The sequence below is a fragment of the Chlorocebus sabaeus genome, chromosome 15 (genome assembly GCF_047675955.1).
Source record: "Chlorocebus sabaeus isolate Y175 chromosome 15, mChlSab1.0.hap1, whole genome shotgun sequence".
Classification (NCBI taxonomy): Eukaryota; Metazoa; Chordata; class Mammalia; order Primates; family Cercopithecidae; genus Chlorocebus; species Chlorocebus sabaeus.
The window spans coordinates 59,484,492-59,498,940 of record NC_132918.1 but is presented as its reverse complement, the minus strand read 5'-3'; the positions used below and the strand labels follow the sequence as shown (position 1 = coordinate 59,498,940).

At 44.3% G+C, this 14,449-nt stretch overlaps 1 protein-coding gene across 1 annotated transcript; it reads left to right on the top strand.

Moving 5' to 3' along the window:
- Positions 1–10,218: 10,218 nt before the first annotated feature.
- On the top strand, positions 10,219–11,240 carry LOC119625656 (U8 snoRNA-decapping enzyme-like). The gene is made up of 3 exons (XM_073023809.1): positions 10,219–10,367; positions 10,457–10,697; positions 10,800–11,240. Exons 1-3 carry the CDS (start codon positions 10,219–10,221, stop codon positions 11,091–11,093), a joined length of 684 nt encoding a protein of 227 aa, XP_072879910.1. The 3' UTR covers positions 11,094–11,240.
- The last annotated feature ends 3,209 nt before the right edge of the window (positions 11,241–14,449 follow it).

The following is a 14,449-nucleotide window of genomic DNA, read 5'->3' as shown; positions in this document are numbered from 1 at the left end:
TGCTCCCTGACAACACAGCAGTGAAGGGGAAGTGGATGAGTACGAAGACAGGGAAACCTAAGGGGTGTCCTGGCATTATAACAGCCACACTTCCGGGAAATAATCGATTCCCACAAGAAGTAATCCAGCCTAGAGAGCAAGAACTCACTCACTACTCCGGATCTGTACCACAGCTATTTATGAGGGTGTTCCCCCATAACCCAAACATTGTCCACTAGGCCCCACTTCCCAACATCACCGCTTTGGGGATCAAATTTCAACGTAAGTTTTGGAGGGGCAAATATTCAAACCATAGCAGGGAGACTCCTGCTAAACTGACTTAAGGCTCCCGCTGAAGGCAGGCGAGGGTCATCAGAGATTGAGGGCAGGTGATGAAGAATCTGATCAGATACTGAGGGTGATCAGCTATCAAATGTGGGGGATTCTCAATAAACTGAGTTTACCAGAATTCTTGCTAAAACTGGATTTGGCAGGCTGAAGACAGAGCCAAGAATGAGTCCTCATAAAAAGAGAGCTCAAAAGAGCCTGTCTAAAGTTTGGTCAAGGAGATAATCTTCATCAATTATCCACCCCACTCCCTTCTGTGGGAAGATAAGGGGCTAAAACATATCTATTGTTTCAGAACTATATGGGTGAATTTGATGCCCACAGTACTGTTATTCGCTTTTCTGCCTCCTGCTGATGACTGAGGAAACTAAGAGAGGTTCTTTATCTTACTAACCTGTTATCAGTGGTGCTGTGCTTCCTGCATGATGCACTCCTTTAAACCAGTGATTCTCACATTTGAGCATGCATTTGAATCACCTGGAGTGCTTGCTGAAGCATAGATTGGTGAATTCCATCACCAGCGTTTCTGATTCAAGAGGTCAGGGTTTCTAACACATTTCCAAGTGGTGCCAGTGCCACTGGTACCACACAGAACCACTGTTCAAGACCTTTCTTTCTGTTGTCTCTCTTCTCCCCCTCCCTCTTTTTGGAACAGTGGTTTGACTGCTCTTAATTGGGGGCTTAATTAATCTCACATATTGGAAGGTGGTATGAGGACTTCAAAGAAGGCTCCAAAGATTTCAAATGCTTCACAGTGAATATAAACAAGTAGTAATTGGGGTGGAGTGTCAGTGTGAATAACTTGAGAGAACTTAATAGGCTTATTTTAAGGACAAAGGGGCATGGTCACTGTGCCCTAACGCTCTACCCTGTGGCTTCACTTCTATCCCTGCCCAGCGACCAAAGGAATCAACCAGGTGAACCGACAATTTCTCTAGTGCTCAAGGGTTATGAACATCACTCTTCTGAGTTCCCACAATTCCCTTACACTGTGGAAAGGTATTGGGGCTGCACAGATCTTCACTCTGCCTCTTCCCAAAGCTAACAATGCTTGTTCTCACCCTCCCTCCCTGCATACTGGAGAATGATTCCTGGCTGGGAGGCTGGCGGACAGCACCATGTATGTGCTCTCACAGCCCCTGTGTCTGCAGCAGGAAAAGCAGACCTCAAATACTGGCTTCTGGAGGTGGGATCGGAGACTTTTCAGAATTTGGAACTTGAGTGTGTTTCCCAAGTCAAAATCTAGGGCCCATGGTTGTTGCCATGTTAGAACACTGAAAATCAGGTTTGCCCTGGGAAACCTGCGATGATGGGGGCATGTGACCACACTGCTGCTGACAGCGGGCATGCAAATTGCCATCATGTTAACAGGGATGAGACCTCACCCCAGCCCACATGCCCTTTTGTGACCAACCAGATTGCAAATATGACTGGAAGAGCAGGGACCATAATATTACCCCAGTTAATAAAAATTGCTGAATATTCTTGTTAATGTTTTTCATAACATTAGAACAGAACAAAACTTGTGTGCTGGGTCCTAAGGGGAAATAGCTAGATTTTCAAATAGTCTCTTTCACAAACAGATTCACATTCCTATACCTTGCATTTCAGAACATGGTTCTTAGAAGACAGGTCAGACTAAAAACAGCTTACTCTCCAGGGATTTGTGTTATGCACTTCATCAGGCTTAAAAGAAAAAAGAGCTAGGAAGAAATATTTTGCATCATAGCTCCATGCCTCTAAAGAGAAGCTCACTCAAATTTACTTTCATTTGGTTCACTGGGGTGGGAGTGGGGAACAAGATTTAACAGTACTTGAAGGTTAAATCTTTGACTTATCATCATTGGGAAAATGCTTTCTCCTTCAGCTACACTCAATCTTAATTCTGAACCACTTCAAATTGTATTAATAACTATCCAACTGCAAGATAGTGGGGGAAATTGACTAAGGAGTTAAACTAGGAAGTTTCTTGCTATGAAACAGTTACTATGAGCAAATAAAGGGAACCTGCTAGCTTGCTGCTTTGTAAAAAAAATATACATATATATTTCAAAAATGCCAATTGACCTTTCTGCTTTCTATTTATACAGAGGAAATGCCACCAGCTATTTTGGGTGATGCAGAGATAAAGCACACAAAGGAGAGTGCTGGAAGTTAATTATTTAATGTCTTTGGGGCTGAAGTTGGAGCAAAGCTCTAGGTATATTTTAAGAGTCCAGCCATCACAGTGGGCTCAGGGTAAAGGAGGTTGACAAATTAAGCAGTAGCTCAACAGGGGGAAATATACCACATTCCTCTTTCAAGATGATGGGTTCACTAGTCAGTGTATCAGGCCACTAAGGGGATAAACAGAAACAGGCAAACAGAAGGAGAAGGTGTGGGGCTGGGGGAAGGAGAGAGGCACAGCAGAGCAAAAAATGTTTTAAAGTACTTCTGCCACACCTGTGTAAGGAAAAAAATTGAACTTGATAGCGGATGACTTGGACTCCAGGCCTACTCTTACCATTTACTGTGTGATCTAAGGCAAAAAAAGTGATTTCCTCTGAATCTATTTCCTACCTGTGTCTGAAGATTGCCATAAAGAATAAATAATACAATAGGTTGAATCACATGAAATTGCCAGTGCGATTCAGCCTAATGTGTTGAAGTGCTTTAAATACCATAAAATGTTCTCAACTTTGAGGAAAAAAATCATTAAATGTATTGTCATCTTCCACCATTGGAGATTCATCCCTGAAGACTTCCTTAGGTTTCTATTATTACCATCCAAATGCACCCTGAAAGATAAACACTTTTAGCCATTTTCAGCTAGCACTTAACAAGAAATTAGCTGAGAGCCAGCTAAGAGCTGACAGAACCATGAGGAAGACAGCTCTGGAAGGGCAAGTCAGTGGACTCTCCAGACCAGCCTTGCTTCCTTTCAGTGCCTGAACCCACTTTACAGTTCATGAATCTGCAACACCACAGTGTTCATCATCGCCAGAAATCTTAGGATGCTCAAGTTTTCCTTAACTTCAGAAGGAAGTTCAGAAATTTGGTTCAACAAATATACATTATAAAATTATATATTCACAAATATTCACTAGGAGTACCATAGTTATTAACATTTATACAGAATTATTTATTATTCCTATGACTCCAATAGGAATATTTTCTTTTTTATTTCATTTATTCATTTATTTTTGAGACAGAGTCTCACTCTGTCGCCTAGGCTAAAGTGCAGTGGTGCGATCTTGGCTCACCACAACCTCCGCCTCCCGGGTTCAAGCGATTCTCCTGCCTCAGCCTCCCGAGTAGCTGGGATTATAGGCACCTGCCACCACACCTAGCTAATATTTTTTGTACTTTTAGTAGAGACAGGGTTTCACCATGTTGGCCAGGCTGGTCTTGAACTCCTGACCTCAGGTGATCCGCCTGCCTCGGCCTCCCAAAGTGCTGGGATTACAGGCGTGAGCCACCCGCGCCCGGCCCCAATAGGAATATTTTCAAAGTAGATTTTTAGGTTTAGTTCAGGAGACAATCTTTCAACAGCTAGAAACATTCTTTTTTCTTCCCAAAATATTGGCTTTTCCCACTTTGATAGTTTGAATTTTTAATCCCAATTTAGCCCTCCCTATACCCCTGACTGTTGCCTTATAACTCTGTAGTTCTCAATATTTCCCCACTCCTTGACTCTGAGTTTGGTCATGGAACTTGTTTTGGCTGAGGAATGTACTAAGGGGCTGGGAACATGTCGGTGCACTTGGATATGTTCTCTTGCATCTCCCTCATCACCAGCCAGCCCATCTATCATAGGAGGATGACAGAGGTGGAGCAGAGCCACCCCAGCCAGCCCACAGAGTGACACAGAGTCACCTCAGCCACTGCAGAGCAAAGCAGAGCTGCTCCAGGTTACGTACAAACTCCCGGGCAAGAGATACGTATTTCCTGCTGCATGCTGTTCAGGATTTGTGGTTGGTTGTTATGTGGCATTATATGTCAATAAGCTAACCAACATGTCTTCCTTCTCCTGACCTCACTCTCTTTATTCCTCCTCCAACACTTTCTTTTTTTTAAATCAAATCCTTGGGAATTTTTTTTTTTTTTTTTGGCATTGATTTTTATAAATCTGGAGGAAGTTTGTCTCCAACTAAATTATTCTGTGGCTTCTTAGAAAAAATACGGATACCCTTTTACAAAATGGCCCAGGTGAGTCACAAACTCTGACTTTCCCGGCCTTCAGCATATTTCAAGGTAATGTGGGATGACAGCATGGAGCCTACCCGGACCGTCTCTTCTAATTCTATTCTTTGGATTTCAGCTTAACGTGCACTGAGCTCCCATTCTGTACCAGGCACTAAGTATAGGCACATAGTTTTGAATGATAAGAATTCACCAGGCAAATAGAAGGGAGGAAAAGATCTTGCAGGCATGAGGAACACAAAGATGGAAGACACAGCCCTATAGATTCTGGGAATCTGAAATCCTTTGGAGCTAGTGGAACATGAAATATGAGAGTGATAATGTTAGGTTTAGAGAGAAGGGGATGATGACCAGCCTCCAACATGACTTCCAATGATCCTCACTTCTAGTATATTCACATCCTGTGTAGATCCTTCCCACACTGCCTCAGGGGCGGCCTGTGTGACCAACAGAATAATGTAGAAGTGATGGTGTGTGACTTCTGAGACTAAGTCACAAAACACATGGATTTCATCTGTATCACCCACACTGGACGAAGCCAGCCACTATGTTGTAAGAACACGTATGCAACCCTATGGAGAGATCTCTGGGATAAAAAATTGGGGCATTTTGCCAACAGCCAGTACCACCTTGCCAGCTGTCAGTGAGCTATGGGAGCATATTCTCCAGCCCTAGTCAAGCCTACATTTGACTACAGATCTGGCTGACATCTGGACTAAAACCTTATGAGAAACCCTGAGCTAGAACCACCCCCTTTTAATTCCTGACCTACAGACACTGTGAAATAATGACTGTTTCTTGTGATGGTGTTAATACATTTTACAATATGTTTCAGCAATACATCACCAATACAGAAGGCAAAGCTCAGCTATATGCTGCCATGTTTGCTCTGCTGTGTCCTGTAGTTAGGGGCAGCCACTGCAAAGTTATTGATGAACATGATCTTTAGCTGTATCATGGCACCAGGTGGAGAGCAGGTTTGAAGAGGGTGAGACTGGAGGCAGGACAGCAGGGCAGGAGGTTTGAAAAGATGAAGGCCTGACTTGCATCTGAGGAAGTCAAGACATCCTGAGAGGAGATAATGAGAGAGAACTGAGGACTGACTGGATGGGTAGAGGAGTGATGGAGTGGTCTGTGAGGACTGGTAGGTCATAGCACGGGTGACTGGGCAGGAGATAGGTAATTCACAGAGCTGGGGATACAGGAAGACATGCAGATTGGGCGGTGGGAAAAATACTGAGCTCACTCCTGGGTGTTTTGAGTTTGGGGTACTTGTGGGGTATTCAGTTAAAGAGGTCTCGGCGGCCGGGCGCGGTGGCTCACACCTATAATTCCAGCACTTTGGGAGGCCGAGGCAGGCAGATCACGAGGTCAGGTGTTTGAGGCCAACATGGTGAAACCCCATCTATACTAAATTACAAAAATTAGCCAGGTGTGGCAGCAGGCACCTGTAATCCCAGCTACTGGAGAGGGCAAGGCAGGAGAATGGCTTGAACCTGGGAAGCGGAGGTTGCAGTGAGCCAAGATCACGCCACTGCACTCCAGCCTGGGTGACAGAGCGAGACTCTGTCTCAAAAATAAATAAATAAATAAATAAATAAATAAATAAATAAATAAATAAATAAAAATAAAAGGTCTAGGCATGGAGCTTCAGGTGTCTGGAAAATTCTGTCCTGATAGTGTGAAATGGATCTACTTAATGAACTCCAAAAACAGAGCAGTGGATAGTTTTGATGCTATACCTGCAAATAACCAAAACAGTGTTAGCTTCTAGAAAATGCACCCCCTTTAAGGCTCCTGAATGGGATTTTAGGTTATGTGAATGCTTAAAAAAAATAATAATAATAAGCAACAGCATCTAGCACTTTTAGGAAGTAACTGGGTAAAATTACAGCCTCTAGCTGATAGCTGTCTGCTGGTGGCATCTCCTCCCCACTCACACCATGGTATATTCTTCTAAATTAGTAGTTCTCAACCTTGGCTCTGCATTCAAAGCACCTGGAAATTTTCATGAGGATTAAGTGGAATGGTTTAAAAATAACTGTCAGATGGCAGATGTTTGCTATCGCTTTCTTCCTGCCTAAAAAGTGAGACTACACTCTTACCTCTCTCCCTCTCCTGAACCAAAAGGGATCCTCTCATTGAAAGAGTTTTGTACAATGCAAAACTTTATTCCAATATATGTGTCTCTAAAAGATAACTCTTAAGAAACATAGCCACAATACTATCACATCTCAATTATCCATAATTCCTGTATATAAAATATCCAATCAGTATTCTTATGTCCCTCACTAGTTGAATTTTTGTTTGTTCAAATTAGAATAAAGCCCAGTTGCTTCAATTGATATGTCTCCTCAATCTCTTTTAATGTATAGAGTCTACCACCATGTTTCTTTTTCCCCTGTAATTCATTTATTAATGAAACCAGGTCATTTTTCTTGTAAACTTTCCTTCAGTCTAGGATTTACTGATTGCATCCTCATGTGTTTTAAAAACAAACTTTTACAAAAAGTTTTACATTTGCAGGCCAGGTGCAGTGGCTCACTCCTGTAATCCTAATATTTTAGGAAGCGCAGGTGGGAAGATAGCTCGAGGTCAGGAGTTGGAGACCAGCTTGGGCAATATACTAAGAGTCATCTATATATTTTTAAAAGCTTTTCACATTTACAGGAAAATTGTGGAGACAGTACCTAGAGTTCCCATTACTCCAACTAATTTACTCTATAATTAACATCTTACATTATGGTACATTTCTTGCAATAATGAACCAATTTTGATACATTATCATTAGACCAAGTCTATGCTTTATTCAGATTTCTCTAATCCATTTAGTCATGTCATGTGTCCTTAGGCTAGTCTTTATTGTGACAGTTTCTCAGACTTTCATTGTATTTCATGATTGCTATTGACTGAATATTTTTGTTCCCCCTAAATTCATAGGTTAAAATCCTAACTCCCAATTTATTGGCATTTGGAAGTAGGGCCTTTGGGAGGTGATTAGGTCATGAGGGCAGGGGCCTCACGAATTAGATTAGTGACTTTATAAAAGAGGTGTGTAGATATCTATAAATATTTCCCTATGTAAACATATGTAGCTATATTAAGTTAAACATGAGTTAATACTGATGTCTCCAACTCAAATCCACTATTACATGGATCATTCTAGTCTCTTCCTGATATTTTAAAAAGGGGCATCTTTATATTTCTAATAATTGGTATTTAGCTTGAGATTCAACTTCAATTTTTTGCAAGAAAAATTAATAGGAGGTGATGTATTCTTCCATCATGAAGTGCACAGTAACTGGTTGCCTTTTCATGATGTTAGCAACCATTGATGATCATTCCCTAGGATCCATTAATTCTTTAAAGTTTAAAAAAAAAAACGTAAAATTGTTATTGGCTCCTCCTTCTTTGATTAGCTAGAATACTTAAAAATTTCCTCTCATCAACTATTTAGTAGCCCTGAGGAAGCGCCCATATAAAAAAGGCAGGATGGGCTGGGCACTGTGGCTCACGCCTGTAATCCCAGCACTCTGGGAGGCCAATGTGGATAGATCACATGAGATGAGGAGTTCTGAACCAGCCTGGCCACCATGGCGAAACCCTGTCTCTACTAAAAATACAAAAATTAGCTGGGCATGGTGGTGGGCACCTGTAAGCCCAGCTACTCAGGGAAGCTGAGGCATAAGAATTGCTTGACCCTGGGAGGCAGAGGTTGCAGTGAGCCGAGATCACGCCACTGCACTCCAGCCTGAGTGACAGAGCAAGACTCCATCTCAAATAAATAAATAATAAATAAAATAAAAAAGCATGATAAATGCTTAATTCTTTTCCTCATTATTTTAAAAATGATTTGGTTCCTTAGCATCCTCCTAGACTGACCGCAGAGCTATTTTTGGTTCCAGGTACCACTATGAACTTGGAGCAGCTCTTTAGGTACGTGGCTCAGCCCTCTACCTCCAGCCTTGAGTCCTGGGCATTCTACCTCAGGATAGTGAAATGGGGGATGGTTGGTGGGGGTGGGGAGGTGGGGCAGAGGCAGAGAGGGATTTGAAAGGGATGGCAAGGTTGGGAGCTCTTAAGGGCTTCCATATTCCTTCATCCAGAAAAAGCTCTGGTCTCCAAAGCATTAATTCCTGAATAGCCGTTGCCTTGGTTTTTATAGATTTCGTGTTGCCTGATAAATAGTTGAGTCCATCTTTAAACATCTCTTCAAGCAACCAGGAAAGAAAGAACAGCCTGAAGATCTGGAAAGGGCATGTTTAACCCTAAATCCTTAAAAGTAGCTAATCTAGGAGACAAGGTCACCTTTGAAATGCTGGGGAAAGGGGTAGATCACCTCTTCTCCACCTTGGCTATTAGTTACCTGAAACACCTTTGAAAAGCCACATATGTCCCTGCATTACCTCCACAGATTCTGATTCAGTTGGTCTGGTTGGAACCCTGAAATTGGCAGTTGCTATCAGCTTTTAGAGCAAGGTGAGTGTAACATTAAGCCAGGGCCATTTCCAAGTCCCCAGAATGATAGCAGGCCAACATGGATTGTATCACACCTACAGCTTTATCACCTTGATCTGGCCGTCTGATGTTAGTAGTTGGCATGTCCACCCTGTAACTCAGAAGACTAAGCTAGGAAAAATGATGCCCAACAGTTTTCATCCTTGATGAGTGTGGCTGAGTTCCAACCCCTGGGTCTTTAACATAACACATAGCACTGTGCCCCAACCCTCGACTCCAAGAATGGCTACATTTACTTTCTGCCTGGCACTGTTATAAGTGCTTTACATATCTCAACATCGCTAATAGGTTGGTATCATCTCCACTGAACAGATGAGCTGCTGGGATCTGAGGGAGTTAAGTGGCTTGTTAAGGTCATAAACCCGTTTCTGGGTGGGTCCGGACTCTTTCCCACCACATGCTGTCACTTAACAGGCTGTAAATTTATGCCCAGGCCCCCTCAAGGAGCTGCCTTCTGCTTTCTATTGCATAATCAATATCGACACCTGGTATAGGGGTGCTCTGCAGGGTGGGGAAGGCATGGCCTGGGGTGAGGGATCCTGCATCTCAGCATCAGGCCCTGAGTAGGCCTCTGCCCTAGGGGTAGGGTAACCCACCCTCCTTCACAGCTCAGAGGTCTCAGGGTGTGTGAGGGAAAGACTAGAAAGCCTAGGAGGCTTCTACCTCTCACCCCTCCTCACTCCCAGTCCTGGGCCACAGGATTTCACTCACAGCTCCTTCCACCCCCACACTTCCCCTGAAAATCTCACTGCCCTGTGACTTCTCCATGTGCCACTTCCTGTGCGTCAGACCCCCACGATCAGCTGCCCACTGCCTATGGCCACCCCAATTCCTGACTAGAACTACACTTACCACTGCTCACCCTTCTCCTACTCTCCCCCTCTCAGAAAATGACACCACATCCAGGAAACTCTGAACCACCACTAGCCCAGCGCTCCCTCTTCCCCCATTCGCTCAGTCACCAAGTCCCCTCAGTTTCACCACTCAAGATAGTTGTTAGACCATGGCGCCTCTCCATCCCCATTTCCCTAGGATGGGCCTTGGTGTCTGAGGCCAACTCTGCCTCATTTCCTCCTAACCCCCACCCAGGCCTTGTGCTTTCTACACCCAACCAAATGTACTTATTGCTTCTTTGGCTCCCAGCACTCAACTGAGCGCCCCAGCTCTTCCTCACCTGCTGGGACACTCCAGATGACTCCAGATTGTGAGGTAGGCGTTTATGTACCAGCCTTGCTCCAGGTTCAGGGCGCTGCCATACCTTCAGCCCCGCCCCGCCGCAAGCCCAACCCAGAGGCTGCTTATGGTTTCCCTAAAGTTCCTGGGCCCTGGACATCAGTCCGGTCTGCAAGCTCCGCCCTGATTGGCTGCCTCCCGCACCGGTCACGGCCCCGGACCTAAGGTGCCTGGGTTCCTCCCCTTATCCCTGAAGGGATGGGGCCTTGCGACACCGCCCACTCTGGGATGGGTCCGAGGTGAGACCCGCCCTTGTGCCCTCATGGGCCTTTGGGACAGCGGAGGAGCAGCGTCGGGCCGTGGCCAGGGCCCGCGGGCTGGAGCTGGCCGAGGCTCTGGCGCTGGGGCCAGGCTGGAGGCATGCCTGCTATGCGCTCCTGCACGCGCCTGACCCGGGGATTCTCTTTGGCCGCCTCCCCCTGCGCTACGCCATACTAGTGAGGAGGGGGCGCGCCCGGCCTCTCTCCACTATGGCCCTGCCCCTCCCTGTGGCGCTACTCTTGGGTGTCCCTGCCAATCCCAGCTTCCTCCTCTCGGAGATGCAGATGCGCTTCGCTGGGCGCCTGGGCTTCCCTGGCGGATTCGTGGACTCGCCAGACAGCAGCCTGGAGGACAGGCTGAACCGTGGTCTGCTGGAACAGCTGGGCGAGGCGGCGGCCGCCTTCCGTGTGGAGCGCCCTGACTACCGCAGCTCCCACACTGGATCAGATGCCAAGTCTCTGACGCTCGAGCAGCTGTCGGCTGTGGAGTCCAGCGCAACAGGCGCCAAGGACCACGGACTGGAGGTGGGGCCAGTCTGGGACCCTGCTCCGTATCCTATTCCTTTCCCTTAAATGCCTTCGTTTGCCTCAGAAACTCTTTTCGGATTGAGGTCCCCGTCTGTCAGAATTTGCCCTCTTCCCCATTTTCTTGGTGGAGTTGAGATCTTGGTCTTCTCTTATTGAATGGTACTGCCAACCTAAGTTCCCGGGAAGATTTCCACCCACCTCGCCCTTTACTGGGCTCTGGAGAGATTTTTCTAGAATACACTTATCCACATCTCTCAGCTGCTCTCTGTTGATAATGTGTAAGTGGCCAGGCATCTACCCTAGTCCCTTATTGTTGGGCCTCTGTTTTTCTTAGGAAGAAGATATGGCCCTAATACTTAAGGCCAGGGTGGGAGACAGATTGAATACGGAGGTGGTTCTCAAATTTTGTCAAGTATCAGAATCATCTGTGAGGCTTATAAAAACAAAATGACTAGATTCTACTCCCAGAATGCTGGTCGTGGGTGAGGAAAGCACCAGCTTCCACCACTCCCAAGTCCTGGGGGCAGGGGTTCAGAAATCTGAGAATTTGTTTTTTTCAAAAGTTCCCAAGTGATGGTGATAACACTGGTCTAGGTTTCCCATTTTGAGAACCATTGTTGCAGGGTTAAGCATGACTTTTGGCGTTAGGAGCCAATAGAGTTTTAGGGGACAGATGTCATAAGGATTAACATTGATGGAGCTGGATAGCATGTCTTGGGTCATTTGTAGAGCGTTTGGTCCACTGGGCCTCCTTTAAATAGGAGCCTTGGGCTTGTTTTTGCTGGAGTATTAAGGGTTGAGGCATCTGCTCTAGAAAGATCTGCTAAAGAGAGGATGGAGGTAGTGACATGAGCTACCTGGAGTCCCAGTGTCTCCTGTCTCCTTACTTTTACAGGTGCTGGGCCTGGTGTGAGTGCCCCTGTACACCCTGCGTGATGGTGTGGGAGGCCTGCCCATCTTTCTGGAGAATTGCTTTATTGGTGCTGCCCGGGAGCAGTTACTGGATACCCTCCACGACTTGGGAGTGGTGGAAGCTGGTGCTTTCTCAGGCCTTCAGATCCCAGTTCGTCTGAGGCATCCCTCTGTGGACTCGGGGAACCTGAGATGAGGACTTTGGTACAAGGAAGGGAATGTTTTCTCTTCTGGACCTAAAGATGATACCAAATTAAAAGAAGAGATGTATATCATATGTTTTGAGCAGAGGACCCTCCAATTCATGGGATCAGGGACAAAAATCCACAGCTCATCCCAGGGGCCCTGGCAGGTTCTCAGAGCCTACCTCCTCCTTGTGCATTTGCATACAGCCTGGTAACCCCCAGACATGCATATGTACAATGTGACCACACACAGCCTGACATCTTTCACCTGTGAGGTTCAATTTAAGCAGGAATTGGCATTTTTTTACCATAGCCTGCCTCTTGCTTTGCAGAGAGCTTCTACAGCAAGGGTGAGTCCTTCCCACAGTCTTCCATGGCTGCTCTTTAGGGTCTAGCCCAGCCCATGTTTTTTGGGAAGGATAGAGAAGCAGAGGACCCGCTTCGCTTTCCTGAAAGTAGCCATGCCCTTGCTGGAGGGTTCACCAAAGCAATTGGTGGGAGAGGGTCTTAACCAACCTCCAACACTTTGCTTCTCCTGAAACTGAGAAGGGGTAAGGAAGTAGCTAGGTCCCCTTGGATGGAGCATGGACGTAAGACCTGTGAGTACTGGTGTCTCTCCTTCAGAGCTTTCATCTTTGGTTTGCTGTAGACTCTGGGACTATCAGAAGAGAACTGACTCATACCTGTCTAGCCCTGCCCTGCCAAAAAAAGAGCCTCCCGTTAAAGAGGGGATAGAGCTGGGCCTTGAGGCCCTTCACTTCTTTCAACAGCTATTTAATATGTACCTACTAAATGCCAGGTACTATAAAAGGTATAGAAAGCCATCCTTGCTCTCCAAGACTCCAGGACAGGGATGGGCAAACATTTTCTCAAAAGCCAGATAGCAAATATTTTAAGCTTTGTAAACTACCTAGTTTTTTAAAAAATATTTTCTAACATTGACTAATAAAAATTGCCTATATTTATTGTGTACAAAATGATGCTTTGAAATATGTGTACATTGTGGCGTGGCTAAATTGAGCTAATTAACATATGCATTACCTCACATATTTATCATTTTTCATGGTAAGAACATAAAATTTACTCTTAGCAATTTTCACAAATATAATGCAGCTATTAACTACAGTCACCATTCATGCAACAGATCTTTTGAACTTACTTCTCCTAACTGAAATTTTGTATTCTTTGATCAATATCTTCTCAATTACTGTTCTCTACCCCCAGCGCCTGGGAACCATTATTTTACTCTCTGTTTCTATGTGTTTAACTTTTTTAGATGCCATATATAAGTGAGATCATATGGTATTTGCACCTGGCTTATTTTATTTAACATGTCATCTAGGTTAATCCACATTGTCACAAATGACAGGATTTCCTTCTATTTTAAGGCCAAATAGTATTCCATTATGTATATATACCACATTTTCTTTATTCATTTCTCTGTTGATGGACACTTACATTGATTCCACATCTTGGCTTTTGTGAATAATGTTGCAGTGAACATGGGAGTGCAGATAACTCTCCAGATCCTAATTTCAATTCCTTTGGATAAATACCCTGTACTGGGATTGCTGGACCATATAGTAGTTCTTTATTTTTAAATACCTCCATGCTGTTTTCCATGATGATCATACTAATGTACATTTCCATCAATATTGTGTAAGTGTTCCCTTTTCTTCATATTTTCTCTAATACTTATTTTTCATCTTTTTAAATCATAGCCATTCTAACAGGTATGGGGTGATATCCCATAGTGGTTTTGATTTTCGTTTCCCTAATAATTAGTGATGTTGAGCATTTTTTATATACCTATTGGTCTTTCTTTGAGAAATGTCTATTCAGGTCATCTGCCTCATTTTTAATTGGGTTATTTGTTTCCTTGCTATTGAGTTTTTCATGTTCCTTATATATTTTGGCTATTAACCTCTCATCAGTTGTGCGATTTGAAGTTATTTTCTCCCATTCTATAGATTGTCCCTTTACTGTGTTGACTGTTTCCTGTGCTGTGCAGAAGGTTTTAGTTTGATGTAATCCCATTTGTCTATTCTTGTTGTTGTTGCCTGTACTTTTGAAGTCTTATCCAAAAAAATCATTGTCCAGACCAATGTCATGAAGCTTTTACCCGTTTTCTGTAGTTTTATAGTTTCAGGTCTTGCATTTAAGTTTTTAATCTATTTTGAGTTTATTTTTTATATGGTATGAGATAAGGTTCTAATTTTATTCTTCTGCACAGAAATATGCAGCTGTCCCAATACCATTTATTGAAGAGATTATCTTTTCCCCATTGTGTATTCCTACCCTCTG